General features: G+C 46.0%; 1 protein-coding gene across 3 annotated transcripts in view; it reads left to right on the top strand.

Annotated features, from left to right (window-relative positions):
- The first annotated feature begins 4664 nt into the window (after positions 1–4664).
- The window catches only part of BCL2L1 (BCL2 like 1), a 50517-nt gene continuing 42168 nt past the window's right edge, over positions 4665–13013 (top strand). Inside the window, exons 1-2 of one of the 3 annotated variants that reach the window (XM_012754997.2) lie at positions 4665–4882; positions 6276–6951. In XM_012754997.2, coding sequence (XP_012610451.1) covers positions 6388–6951 — 564 coding nt within the window. In that variant the 5' untranslated portion in view covers positions 4665–4882; positions 6276–6387. Of the gene's footprint in view, positions 4883–5030; positions 6000–6062; positions 6192–6275; positions 6952–13013 lie in introns of those variants that run through there. The other 2 variants (XM_012754996.3, XM_012754999.2) reach the window with 2 other exon arrangements.

The raw sequence follows: 13013 nt of genomic DNA, 5'->3' as shown, positions 1-13013 counted from the left end.
CCCCGTCTCTACTATAAATAGAAAGAAATTAATTGGCTAAGTAATATATATATAGAAAAAATTAGCCGGGTATGGTGGCGCATGCCTGTAGTCCCAGCTACTCGGGAGGCTGAGGCAGAAGGATTGCTTGAGCCCAGGAGTTTGAGGTTGCTGTGAGCTAGGCTGATGCCATGGCACTCACTCTAGCCTGGGCAAGAAAGAGAGGCTCTGTCTCAAAAAAAAAAAAAAAAAAAAAATCATATGTAGAAAAAAGGATTAAAAACTTGTATAAATAATGAGAAAAAAACTCAATAGAGGCTGGGCGAGGTGGCTCACGCCTGTAATCCTAGCTCTCTGGGAGGTCGAGGCGGGCGGATTGCTCAAGGTCAGGAGTTCAAAACCAGCCTGAGCAAGATCGAGACCCTGTCTCTACTATAAATGGAAAGAAAATAATTGGCCAACTGATATATATATAAAATTAGCCGGGCATGGTGGCACATGCCTGTAGTCCCAGCTACTCGGGAGGCTGAGGCAGTAGGATCGCTTGAGCCCAGGAGTTTGAGGTTGCTGTGAGCTAGGCTGATGCCACGGCACTCACTCTAGCCTGGACAACAAAGCAAGACTCTGTCTCAAAACAAAACAAAAAAAAAAACTCAATAGAAAGACCAACTGAGGCTGGGCACAGTGGCTCAATTCTGTAATTCTAGCACTTTGGGAGACCAAGCTGGAAGGATTGCTTGAAGCCAGGAGTTTGAGATCAGCCTGAGCAATATCAAGACACTGTCTCCACAAAAAATAAAAAATTAACCCATGGTAGCATGTACCTGTAGTACCAGCTACTTGAGAAGTTGAGGAAGGAGAATTGCTTAAGCCCAAGAATTTGAGGTTACAGTAAGCTGTGATCACTGCACTCCAGCCTGGGTGACAGAGTAAAATCCTGTCTCTAAAAAACTAAAATAAAATACAAAGATTCCCCCCTAAAAGGCTAAAAATATTCACTCCCCTAAAAGGCTAAAAAGTATGAAAAATTGTTCAACTTTACTCACAATAAAAAGAAATGAAAAATGAAAGTGCCTGTTGTTTTTACCTATCTAATTGGCAAGGATAAAGTTTGATAACACATTTAGTGTGTTCAGGATGTAAGGAAATAGGCACTCTCACACTTTATTGACAGGAGGATAAACTGGTACATTTGCTATGTGGACCACTTTGCTAACATCCATTAAAAACCAAAACAAAAACAAAAACGAATTCAAATGCTCATTTACCTGCAATTCCACTTCCAGAATTTTTTTTTTTTTTTTTTTTGAGACAGAGTATCACTCTATCGCCCTATTTCTGCAACCTCAAATTCTTGGGCTCAAGTGATTCTCCTGCTTCAGCCTCCCGAGTCGCTGGGACTGCAGGAATATACCACCACACCTGGCTAACTTTTTAATTTTTTTTTTTTGTAAAGATAGGGGTCTTTTTTTTTTTTTTTTTTTTTTTGAGACAGAGTCTTGCTTTGTTGCCCAGGCTAAAGTGAGTGCCGTGGAGTCAGCGTAGCTCACAGCAACCTCAAACTCCTGAGCTCAAGCGATCCTTCTGCCTTAGCCTCCCGAGTAGCTGGGACTACAGGCATGCGCCACCATGCCCGGCTAATTTTTTGTAAATATATATATATATATATTTTATATATTATATAAAATATATATAATATATAAATATATATTAGTTGGCCAATTAATTTTTCTACTTTTATAGTAGAAATGGGGTCTCACTCTTGCTCAGGCTGGTTTCGAACTCCTGACCTCGAGCAATCCGCCTGCCTCAGCCTCCCAGAGAGCTAGGATTACAGGCGTGAGCTACCATGCCCGGCTTAAGATAGGGGTCTTGCTCTTGCTCAGGCTGGTCTTGAACTCTTGAGCTCAAGCACTGTCCCCACTTCAGCCTCCCAGAAAGCTAGGATTACTGGTATGAGCCACCACACCTGGCCTACTTCCAGGAATTTTTCCCTTACAGATAAACTCCCATATATGCAGAATAATGAATGGACAAGTTATAGCATTATTTGTAATAGGAAAAGATTGGAAATGACCTAAATGTTCCCAAATAGGGGAATGGGCAATTGAATTACGGCATATCCTTATAAAGTTCATTAATTTAAAAAATTGAGGCAGCTTTAAAATGCATAGGTTAGTGAAAAAAAGCAAGGTGTAGAAATGTTTATGCTAGCACTCTGGGAGGCCAAGGCAGGTGGATTGCTCAAGGTCAGGAGTTCAAGACCAGCCTGAGCAAAAGTGAGGCCCCTGTCTCTACTAAAAATAGAAATTAGCCAAACAACTAAAAATATATATAGAAAAAAAATTAGCCAGGCATTGTGGTACATGCCTATAGTCTTATCTACTTGGGAGGCTGAGGCAGAAGGATTGCTTGAGCCCAGGAGTTTGAGGTTGCTGTGAGTTAGGCTGACACACGACACTCTAGCCCAGGCAACAGAGCCAGACTCTGTCTCAAAAAAAAAAAGAAAAGAAAAAAAAAGAAATGTTTCTAGCATGCTATCCATTGTATAAAACATTTATACATACAAATATGCTTTTGAATATAGCTACCATCTCTGAAAGGCTACACTGGAAAGGTGTTAAGAATGATGACCTTTATGAGGAGAACTAGGGGCTGGAAAACAAGGTGAAAAGGATTTAGTTTTCATTCTATGCTCTATTGTTTATTTTTAATATTCAGTGTTCCTGTATACCTATTTTTTAAAGCAATATATCTAGAAGCACACCTGTATGTCTATTTTAAACCAACAAAACTAACATAAAACATTTTGCAATATTTAGAATCAAGCCCAACTCATTTCCATGATCAACTTTCCAACCTTCTCTCACACCATATTTGCCATCCCTGACCACCTTCCAGCCACATTGCTTCTCTTCCAGCCTTTAGAGCATGCCAAGACCTTTCTGCCTTAGGACACTGCACATGCTCTTTCTCTCTGCCTAGGTTGATGTTCTCTAGGCTCTTCCTATGAGTTGGCATTTTCTTATCCTTTATGCCTTGGGTTCAATGTCATCACTTCAAAGAGGCCATCCCTGGACACCCTAAATAAATAATTGTTGAATAAATGCTTCTCTTTCACTCAACAGGGAGGGTAGGGCTTACATCCTTGACCATCCAGTCTAAAGCAGCACTTCTCCCTTCACCGTCTTTATCACAATACCCTGATTTACTTTCTTCATAGCACCATTTACTATGTGTAATTATCTTTTGAGCCTTTAACAATGGAGTGTAAAAATAAAAATTTTTAAAAATTAAAAGTAATAATTTTGTGTATTTTCGTTTCTTTTCGAGACAGAGTCTCACTCAGTGGCTCAGGCTAGAGTGCTGTGATGTCAGCCTAGCTCACAGCAACCTCAAATTCCTGAGCCCCGGCCAGGCGTGGTGGCTCACGCCTATAATCCTAGCTCTCTGGGAGGCCGAGGCGGGTGGATCGTTTGAGCTCAGGAGTTCGAAACCAGCCTGAACAAGAGCGAGACCCTGTCTCTACTATATATACAAAGAAATTAATTGGCCAACTAATATATATAGAAAAAATGAGCCGGGCATGGTGGCACATGCCTGTAGTCCCAGCTACTGGGGAGGCTGAGGCAGCAGGATTGCTTGAGCCCAGGAGATTGAGGTTGCTGTGAGCTAGGCTGATGCCACAGCACTCACTCTAGCCTGGGCAACAAAGTGAGACTCTGTCTCAAAAAAAAGAAAAAAAAAAAATTCCTGGGCTCAAGCAATCCTCCTGCCTCAGCCTCCCAGAGTACTAGGATTGCAGGTGTAAGCCACTCACTATGCCCAGCCCATTCTTGTCTTGTTCCTAACCCTATCGTCAGCAACAATAAACATTTGTTGAATGAATTCAGCAGCACATACTATGGGACATATACTGTTCTATGGACTTTACAAATAATAACTCTTTAAATCCTCACAATAACTCGATGAAAGAGGTTGGTGTTATTACTCATTTTACTGTTAAGACATTGAGGCACAGAGTACTTGATAAACTTGCCCAACTGGTAGAGTTACAATCCAGAGACAAAGTTCTTAGCCACACCACCAAGCTTTTTCTATATATAAACTGATAGATGGGCCGGGGGTGGTGGCTCATGCCTGTAATCCTAGCACTCTAGGAGGCCGAGGTGGGCGGATTGCTCGAGGTCAGGAGTTCGAAACCAGCCTGAGCAAGAGCAAGACTACGTCTCTACTATAAATAGAAAGGAATTAATTGGCCGACTAATATATATAGAAAAAATTAGCCGGGCATGGTGGCCCACACCTGTAGTCCCAGCTACTTGGGAGGCTGAGGCAGAAGGATTGCTTGAGCCCAGGAGTTTGAGGTTGCTGTGAGCTAGGCTGACGCCACCGCACTCACTCTAGCCTGGGCAACAAAGTGAGACTCTGTCTCAAAAAATAAAAAATTATCCATCTTCCATGCTAATGAATTTAAAAAAAAAAATAAAAAAAAATAAAAAATTAAAAAAAAATAAACTGATGGATGAAACAGACTGAATGAATGAATGAATGGAAATGTAAGTATAAATGTTGATTTTTTTGCTTCTAAAGATCCCTCAAAGCTACCGCCAGGAGGCGCCCGCTCTCCGGGCCTGCTGTCAGTCACTCAAGGCGCGCACTCCCTTGCGTCTCGGGCTCGCGCGCGTTGCCGCGGCACCGGAAGTGACTGAGCTTGCAAGTTCCCCCGGTCTCTTCAGGGGAAACTGAGGCCGGCTTGTTCAGGAGAGACGGCGCGAGCAGTCAGCCAGGTAGGCCAGCCCGGGTCCGCGGTGCAGAACACGGCCGCGAAGAGCCCTCACGTCTGGAAACCACCGGGCTGATGAAGGGGGATGTGGCCCCCCACGGCTCTCGGGGCTCGCAGGTGAGAGCGCCACCTCCCTTGTGTTTGACAGTTGCTTCGCCCAATGGGAGCCTTCGCCGTCCGGCTTCCGTGCCGACTGGGCTCGCTGATTGGCTATGTCGTGGCGGCCGGCTGGGGGCGAGACCCCTCCTCCCAGAAAGGTCTAGGGGGCGCCCCTGAGGGAGGGAGGTTGCCTAGCAACGGGGCGGTGGCTCGCCGAGTACCCGGCCTAGCTAGCGCGAGAAGCCGCGAGGCCGCCGCCCGCCCACCCTGGGCTCTGGAGAGGTGCAGCATCTGGCCCCCGAGCCCTCCCTGGGGCTCTAGGAAGCTGCCTTAGGCCTGTTCCCGGGAAAACGTGTTCTCAGCTGTGGGGAGCCTCGAGCAGGCCTCGACCCCTCTTCCTGACCCGAGGAGAGGCCCTGCGCCTCACCCTCACCCCGTCTTTGTGCAGGGCGCCGGCGGCCATTGTGTCCGGGCGGGGAATGGAGGACTCGGCAATCCCCCTCTGCCACGTCCAGGGCCTTTGGGGAATTCAAAGAAAACTAGCGGCATTTGTGGGGGCTCTCCGGCCTTCAGACTCCTGGAAAGGCCCGGGGGTGGCCTTTCCGAAGTCAGATCTCAGATCCGTGGCAGTTTCCCCCTCTTTGCGTCGGTCATCGAAACCTTGAGCCTCATTGAGAAGTCCCTTCAGGGCTTTGGAAGCCTGACCCTAGGCTGCTATTTAAATAAGGAAAAAAACAAAACAAAAAACTAAACTAAACCCGTACCAGCCACCTCCGGGAGAGTTCTCCTGGCTCCCAGTAGGAGGCGGAGAGCCAAGGGGCGTGCAAGAGCGAGGGGGCTGGGCTCCTGGGTGGCAGGAGGCCGCGGCTGCAGAGCGGCCGCCCTCGATCCGGGCGATGGAGGAGGAAGCAAGCGAGGGGGCTGGTTCCTGAGATTCTCAATTCCTGTGTCGCCTTCTGAGCTCCCAGCCTTGCCGGGTCGCATGATCCCTCCAGCTGGAGTTGTTTTTTTTGCCATACGCCGCGAGGCCGGCTGAGTTACCGGCATCCCGGCCACCACCTCCTCTCCTGACCTATGATACAAAAGATCTTCCGGGGGCTGCACCTGCCCGCTATCTGCTGAGACGGATTTGAATGTAGGTGGTGGGGGGTGGGGCGCTGCCCATGAGGGTGACTTTCCGAGGAAGGCATTTCAGAGAAGAGGGGGTGGCTGGGGTAAAAAAGGCCAGTGGGAGATTCAGAGCCCACTGGTGGTTTCAGTTTGACTTCATTAAAGTCTCTTGGAACCTAGACCAGACGTTCTAAGAGCCACAAAGAAACCAGTTCTGGTACCTGAAAGGGGAATGGGTTGGTGTGGGGTAAATGGCATGCATATTAATTTTTTTTTCCTGAAGCTCTTTCTCTCCTTTCAGAATCTTATCTTGGCTTTGGATCTTAGAGGAGAATCATTAAGCAGAGACCAGACTCAGTGAGTGAGCAGGTGTTTTGGACAATGGACTGGTTGAGCCCATCCCTATTATAAAAATGTCTCAGAGCAACCGGGAGCTGGTGGTTGACTTTCTCTCCTACAAGCTTTCCCAGAAAGGATACAGCTGGAGTCAGTTTATTGATGCAGAAGAAAATAGGACTGAGGCCCCAGAAGGGACTGAATCGGAGATGGAGACCCCCAGTGCCATTAATGGCAACCCATCCTGGCACCTGGCGGACAGCCCCCCAGTGAATGGAGCCACTGGCCACAGCAGCAGTTTGGATGCCCGGGAGGTGATCCCCATGGCAGCAGTGAAGCAAGCACTGAAGGAGGCAGGCGATGAGTTTGAACTGCGGTACCGGCGGGCATTCAGTGACCTGACATCCCAGCTCCACATCACTCTAGCGACAGCATATCAGAGCTTTGAACAGGTAGTGAATGAACTCTTCCGGGATGGGGTAAACTGGGGTCGCATTGTGGCCTTTTTCTCCTTCGGCGGGGCCCTGTGCGTGGAAAGCGTGGACAAGGAGATGCAGGTATTGGTGAGTCGGATCGCAACTTGGATGGCCACTTACCTGAATGACCACCTAGAGCCTTGGATCCAGGAGAACGGCGGCTGGGTAAGAACCAAGCCCCTTGAGTGTCCCCTTTTTTTGGCCTCTGGTCAGAGAGATCCCCAACAGCCCTTCCTTGTATCTGTTGTGTTGGGTGATTGTTGGAGGTGTTGATTCTTCAGGAGACCTGACTGGCCTCATTTCACCACAAGAGGTCAACTGTTTGGAAATAAAGATGACCTAGTTCTTGAAGGACCAGGCATATTTCACTCTGGTCACCCTCATGACTCCACTCTTTCATATTTGTGTTCCAATTTCTCAGCAAGGAAAAATCTAGCCGATGTGTTCATTTGGCCCAAAACCTGTGTGAGTGGGAAGTTAGCTCAATTTTCCCTTTACCCTAACACAGTCATTACCCATGTAAAAGGGTGATGAGTATCATACCTGGAGATGATGATGAGCATTATAACCCACAGGCCCCTGCATCCTTTTTCCCCCAGAGGTGTCAGTCCTATCCAGAGCTTCTCTCCCCCAAATCAGGTTCTCTTTATTTTGGAGTTTGCATGTATGGTGTTTTCCTCTCAGACCAGACGGGGCATGGCTGGGCAGGGGTTCCCCTGGCTTGGATGGGTAAGATTGTCAGATTTTAGGGCAGTGCAGGCTGTGTAGGTTGTGTTAGTGCTGTGCACCCTAAGTTCATTTTCCCCAAAGTGTGCAACTTTCTGCATGGATGGCTTGTTTGTGGAGCTCTTGCTGTGTCACGCATTAAGCTTGGGGACTTTGCACCTCACTGCCTGGGTCGGTTGGGGAGCTCCAGCTGCTCTGCCTGTTACTTTCCGGCCAGGGCCCTGGGGCCTCTTCACTGAGCATTGTTTGCTGGCAAAGCAAGAACCTGGTCTGTGGGGCTCTGAGGGACATTAAGATTTGATGACAGACTTTGGACAAAGGTGTAAGTGCCAGCTCTGTCACTCAACTAGCTTTGTGATCTTGGACAGGCCAATTTACCTTCTTGAGTCTTAGTTTGTTCCACTAAAAATATGTGGCAAGCTTTCCTTGCCTTACAGGGTATTGTAAATCTTGGAGATAATATGAGCACAGTGACTGACACTAGCAAGTTTCTTTTCCAGGGAGGGAAATTTTTCTTGCCCATCATGGAGTCAGGGTGAAATATTGGTGAGAGCTGCTTTACCAGTGGTCACTATAGGCAATTTTTTTGCTCTTCAGTGAACTCAGTTGTATTTCCTTGCTTATCTCCTTGCCCCAGGAAGATGCTGGACTTTCGAGAGGTATTCTGTTCTCTTAGAATATGCAGAAAATCAACAGAGTGCAAAATAAGTCATCTATTGAAGGAGCTGTGGTGGAAGGAGCCATGTACCGTGCATTCAGGAATGTCAGGAATGCAATTGTCGCTAGGCTGGGCCTAGGGTGTGGCAGGCACTTCACTTTACCACAGAGCAAGATACTCCTGAGTTTGCCGGGGAACCCCACCCTCTAATTTCCCATTTCCTTGCAACTTTATCAACTCTTCCTTGCCTAAAAGGCAAGGAGGTCAAGTCAGTAGAGGTTGGATGACAGGGGTGGGTTTGGGACTGGTAAAGGTGGTAGGCTTTCTTGAGCTAAGACTGACCAGACTTGAAAACCATTCTGTAGATGAACTCCCTGGGGAGATAAATTATTCAATAGTTCCTGTGGGTTGGTGCAGTGACCTCTCCTATTCCCTCCTGCTTTGATTCTCTTTTGGGGCAAATAGTTGTTCAGCTGATTACAGGAGGGACAGGATTCCAGTGCTTCAGACATACCATCTGAGGTATCTCCAAGTAAGTACTTGGGCTGCTTGCCCACTTTGCCTGACTGTTGTCTTTGGCTGGTGGTCCTAATACCAGGTGGGTTGTTGCCAGCTGTAAACAAAAGGCAGTCTAGGGGAGGGACCTGGTCTGCCAAGGTTCCTGCAGAGACTCTGCAGAGGGCTACCCCAACTAGAGAATTGCCAGCTGCCCAGGGTAGCCTGTGAAAGAGATCTTAGATACAGCAGCTCTGGGCAAGTTCATTAGATCTCCATGGGACTGAAATTTCATCTTCCACCTCTTTGCTTAAGAATTATCAGAGCCCGTTGGACAACATACCACATGTCACTTCCTCTTGGTGAACAGAGGGAATGTGTGCAGAAGAGCCAGTTATGTCAGAACCATTTCTGGGCATGCATTCTCCTCCTGAGGCCAGGGGGTAAAGAACATTTGACTCAGGATCCTTTGAGTCAGGGTACTAGTATCTGCCCACTTCCCTCTTAGGTGCCATCCTGTTCAAACCTGCACATACTGACTACTGCAGTGGCATCTCATAACCTTCCTGGAGGCTGCAGCTGGGAGATCCTTGATTATAGGAGTTATGGGCCATTCTACCCAGGGATATGCTCTAAATTTAGCATCCCTAAAGGAAAGAGGAAGGAAATTAGCCTTTATTGAGTACCTCTTAAGCATTAGGCATTGTGTTAGGTCTTTTACTTAGGCAGGCAATATTTACTGAGCATCTACTATGAGGCAGGCAGTGTGCTAGGTGCTGGCCATAAGCCAGACATAGTACCTTCCTGTATGGAAATTACGTGGTATTTCATATATGCCACACACTAACCTTCCAATATAGGTGAGTTTATTCCCAGTTTACACATGAAGCTTCTAGTGGCTAAGTTACCCTAGGTATCCCTTAGCCAGTTAAGTGTCTGAATGAGAACTTACACTGACATTGGCCTAACTCTAAAACCTAAACACTTTCCATTCATATTAGGTTATCTAGGGAGTAATAAAGTGACCCAGACAGACTGGAACTGGAAGCCAGATATGCTGCTGCCCCAAGCAAAATATGCCTGTGAAGATGCTCCCTCTGGGTTGTGCTCCTGGCATTGTTCAGGTAGCTGTGGGAAGGATAGTGCCTTTGTCAGGAGTAACAGGTTCCCAAAAGCATGTGAGTAGCCTCAGATTCTGGCACTGGTAAAACTCTGACATGGCAGGTGTCAAAGTTTTGCCCAGAGTGGACTTCTTGTTAGTTTTTTCATTGTTAAAACCCTCTCTGTCCTCTGGCATCATTCCTTTAGCCCCATTAAAAAAAAATAAAATAAAAAGAAAGAAAAAATTATAATTAATAAAATTAAAAAAAAAAAAACTCTCTCTGGCCCTGCTAATAGATGATAGTAGTGTGTGTATCGGGAGAAGGTGTCCTGCCCCAGGTATTTCTACTTAATCATGGATTGATGCTTTAAGGACTGGAATTCCAGACTCTTAGCCATACTGTTTCTTGCCTGGAATCACCTGATGAAATGCTGACCCTGTTCTGGTCTCTCTTGTCCATCTGTCTCTCCCACCTGTAAAGTGGAATAATGATAGCCAGCAGCCATAGCTTGACTCATAAATGATCTAGAACAAAAGCCCTTCCCCTACCTTAATTGTAGGGTGGAAGTACTTCTTTTAATGAATGGGCTTCCTCCCTCAGGGAACTGACTTTGACCTCTGGAGTTATTTCTTAAGAATCAAAGCTAGTCCCTGAGATATTTACCTAGAATATTGTATACGTGACCTTCCCTGAAGGGACAGAATTGTTTCTGGTGCTTTCCAATGGGAATATGGGCAAGGACCCAGGTGGGCCAGGCCACTTTGAGATAGCCGTCCCTGAAGAAACCCTTTAGTCTAATGGAAACATCATTGTCAAGAGAAGTGAACAGTGCATGTGGCAAGAAAACATAAAAACATAACTTCACTGGGCATGGTGGCTCATACCTGTAATCCCAGCACTTTGGGAAGCCTAGGCAAGAGGATCGCTTGAGGCCAGGAGTTTGAGACCAGCCTGCATAACTTAATGAGACCCTGTCTCCTTAAAAAAAAAAACCCAAAACTCCCATAACTTGGCCTTTCTCAGGCTGTGTGTCTTCTGTAGGTCTCTTGCCTATTTTGGCTTCTTCAGCATGTATGCTTAGATGTATGCTTCAGGATATTTGCTTAGTGGAAGCACCTCAGCTCCCTTGGCAGATGTTGGCAGTTCTGCGGTTTTCTTGGGGAAATCCCATTAGAAACCCCAAATGTGGAAATTTTTAGTAATCTCATTCAGGGCCCAAAATGAGGTATAAGTATCTCAGGGGCTCCCCCCTGGAACACCTACTTCTTCTTGGTGTACATTTTAGGTTGCTTTTAAAACTCTGATACCATCACAGGGTTTTCCAGACTTCCTAGGAATAATTTCCCCAGTAGCCCCATGGAGCCCTTTATCATCTGGTTGAAAATTACCCAGATATTTTTTAGGTGGCCCCTAAAAAATTTTCTCAGAATAACCAGTTCAGAACCAGGGCAGTCACACAAAAGTCAAGTTTGGGGTGCATAAAGCAGAAATTCTTAGCTGTCCCTTCCCTCAGCAATATCTGTTCTGAGGCCAGTGGGCTGCAGTGTCCTCTGTGCCTGACCTTCTTGGCTTCTCCAGTGCCCTCAGCCTTCCATCATGAGGCTTGCTTTCAGCAGTTGTGGTTCCGCCTGGATTTAGTGTGGATAGATACAGGGGTAATTCCCAGTGCACTGTTCTTCTTTCTACAGACACATAATCTCCTACCACCTTGATTAAGCAGAGCCCTGTCCCCACCCTCAAACTCCAACCTCATTCCACAGTGTCCTCCCTAAGGACTGCCTCCCTTTTCTTTGAAAGAGTCACTCTGCTCCTGGATCCTCCCTCTTCTGTCCCTCCAGCTGATAGTCTGTCTTCCCTATTCCCAGTTGTCAGAACTGAGTTAGACAGTCCCACTGGGTCTTTTTGTTTAGCCTGGGGAAGAGAAGACCCAGGAGAATGTGATCACCAGCTTCAAATATCTAAAGAAAGAAGGACTGAGCCTTTTTATTGGTATGGTACCTAGCAAAACTTAGATAAATAAAAAGAAGTTCACAGTTGGTAGAGCTTAAATTAGTGCAGAGAAGACATTTCTAACAGATTCGCTCTTTCTCGGTTTTAGGAGCTCCTGAAGGTGGAGTACATATCTTGTCCATGCTTGTTTCCTCAGCACTGAGCAGATGTCTTGAGCATAGCAGATACCTAATGAGAAATACGCACTAAATTTCTGAAGAAACCTGACCCTCATCCCAGAATAACAATATTGGAAGTGGCCCTTCACCTAATCATTTATTCATTGATTTAAGCAATATTTATTGAGCTCCTACAGTGTGCCAGGGTATACTAGACACTGGGAGTACAACAGTAAACAAACTAAGTTTCTGTCCTCAGGGAGCTCACATTCTATTGGGGAGGGACAGACAGTAAATATATAATTACACATACATATCAGGTGATGGTATGTGCAATAAAGAAAATAAAACAAGCTGGGGCTTAGGGCATTGCCTAGCAAGGGAGGGTGGGGCTGCAGTTTTAAAAGAGTGATCAAAGAAGATGTAGGGGAACAGAAAATGGCTTCCCGTTGCCCTTCTAGATTCTTTGCCTGGGCTATGAATTAAGTTGACATAAGACAAATTAACAGGACAAAAAAACTATTTTAATCCCACAAAATATGAGACTCGAGGAATAGTCATATGACTGAAGCTTATATAGCATCTTGACTTACAGAAAGGAATAGGGCTTGTGGCTTCTAGGAGGTGGTGCCTATACAAGTTATGGGCTGTGTTATATTGTTATACAGATAAAAAAATCTCTCAGGTATTAAAATTTGACTAGAGCAGCCCCCTTCCTTATACAGATACTTTTACTAATCTAGATTTCCTTATAGGTGTGAATTTCTTTGACAAAGGGACAGATTTTCAGAGCTAGTCCTGTGTCTGCAGTTTCTCAGAATAACCAGCTCAGAATATGCCAAAGAAGTATATTTTAGGGGTGGTATATTCTGATCTCCTACAGTCATATTTGGCAGTGATATGTCCTGAGCCCCAGCAAAGGTATTACCTAAAACTAATTTTTTTATATTTGAGCCAAGACCTGAAGGAGATGAGGTGTTGGATGATGTAGGTACCTAAGAAAAGAGTGTTTCAAGCAAAGAGAATGGACTCAGGAGAGAGTGTGTTTGGCATTTTCAGGGGTGAAAGAAGAAAGGAGCAAGAAGGTCAATGTGGTTGGAAAAGAAACAGCAAAGGGAAGATGAGTGGAGAGAATGA

The sequence above is a fragment of the Microcebus murinus genome, chromosome 16 (genome assembly GCF_040939455.1).
Source record: "Microcebus murinus isolate Inina chromosome 16, M.murinus_Inina_mat1.0, whole genome shotgun sequence".
NCBI classification, from domain to species: Eukaryota; Metazoa; Chordata; class Mammalia; order Primates; family Cheirogaleidae; genus Microcebus; species Microcebus murinus.
Note: the sequence above shows the minus strand (reverse complement) of the source record. Positions and strands in the feature narration are given on the sequence as shown.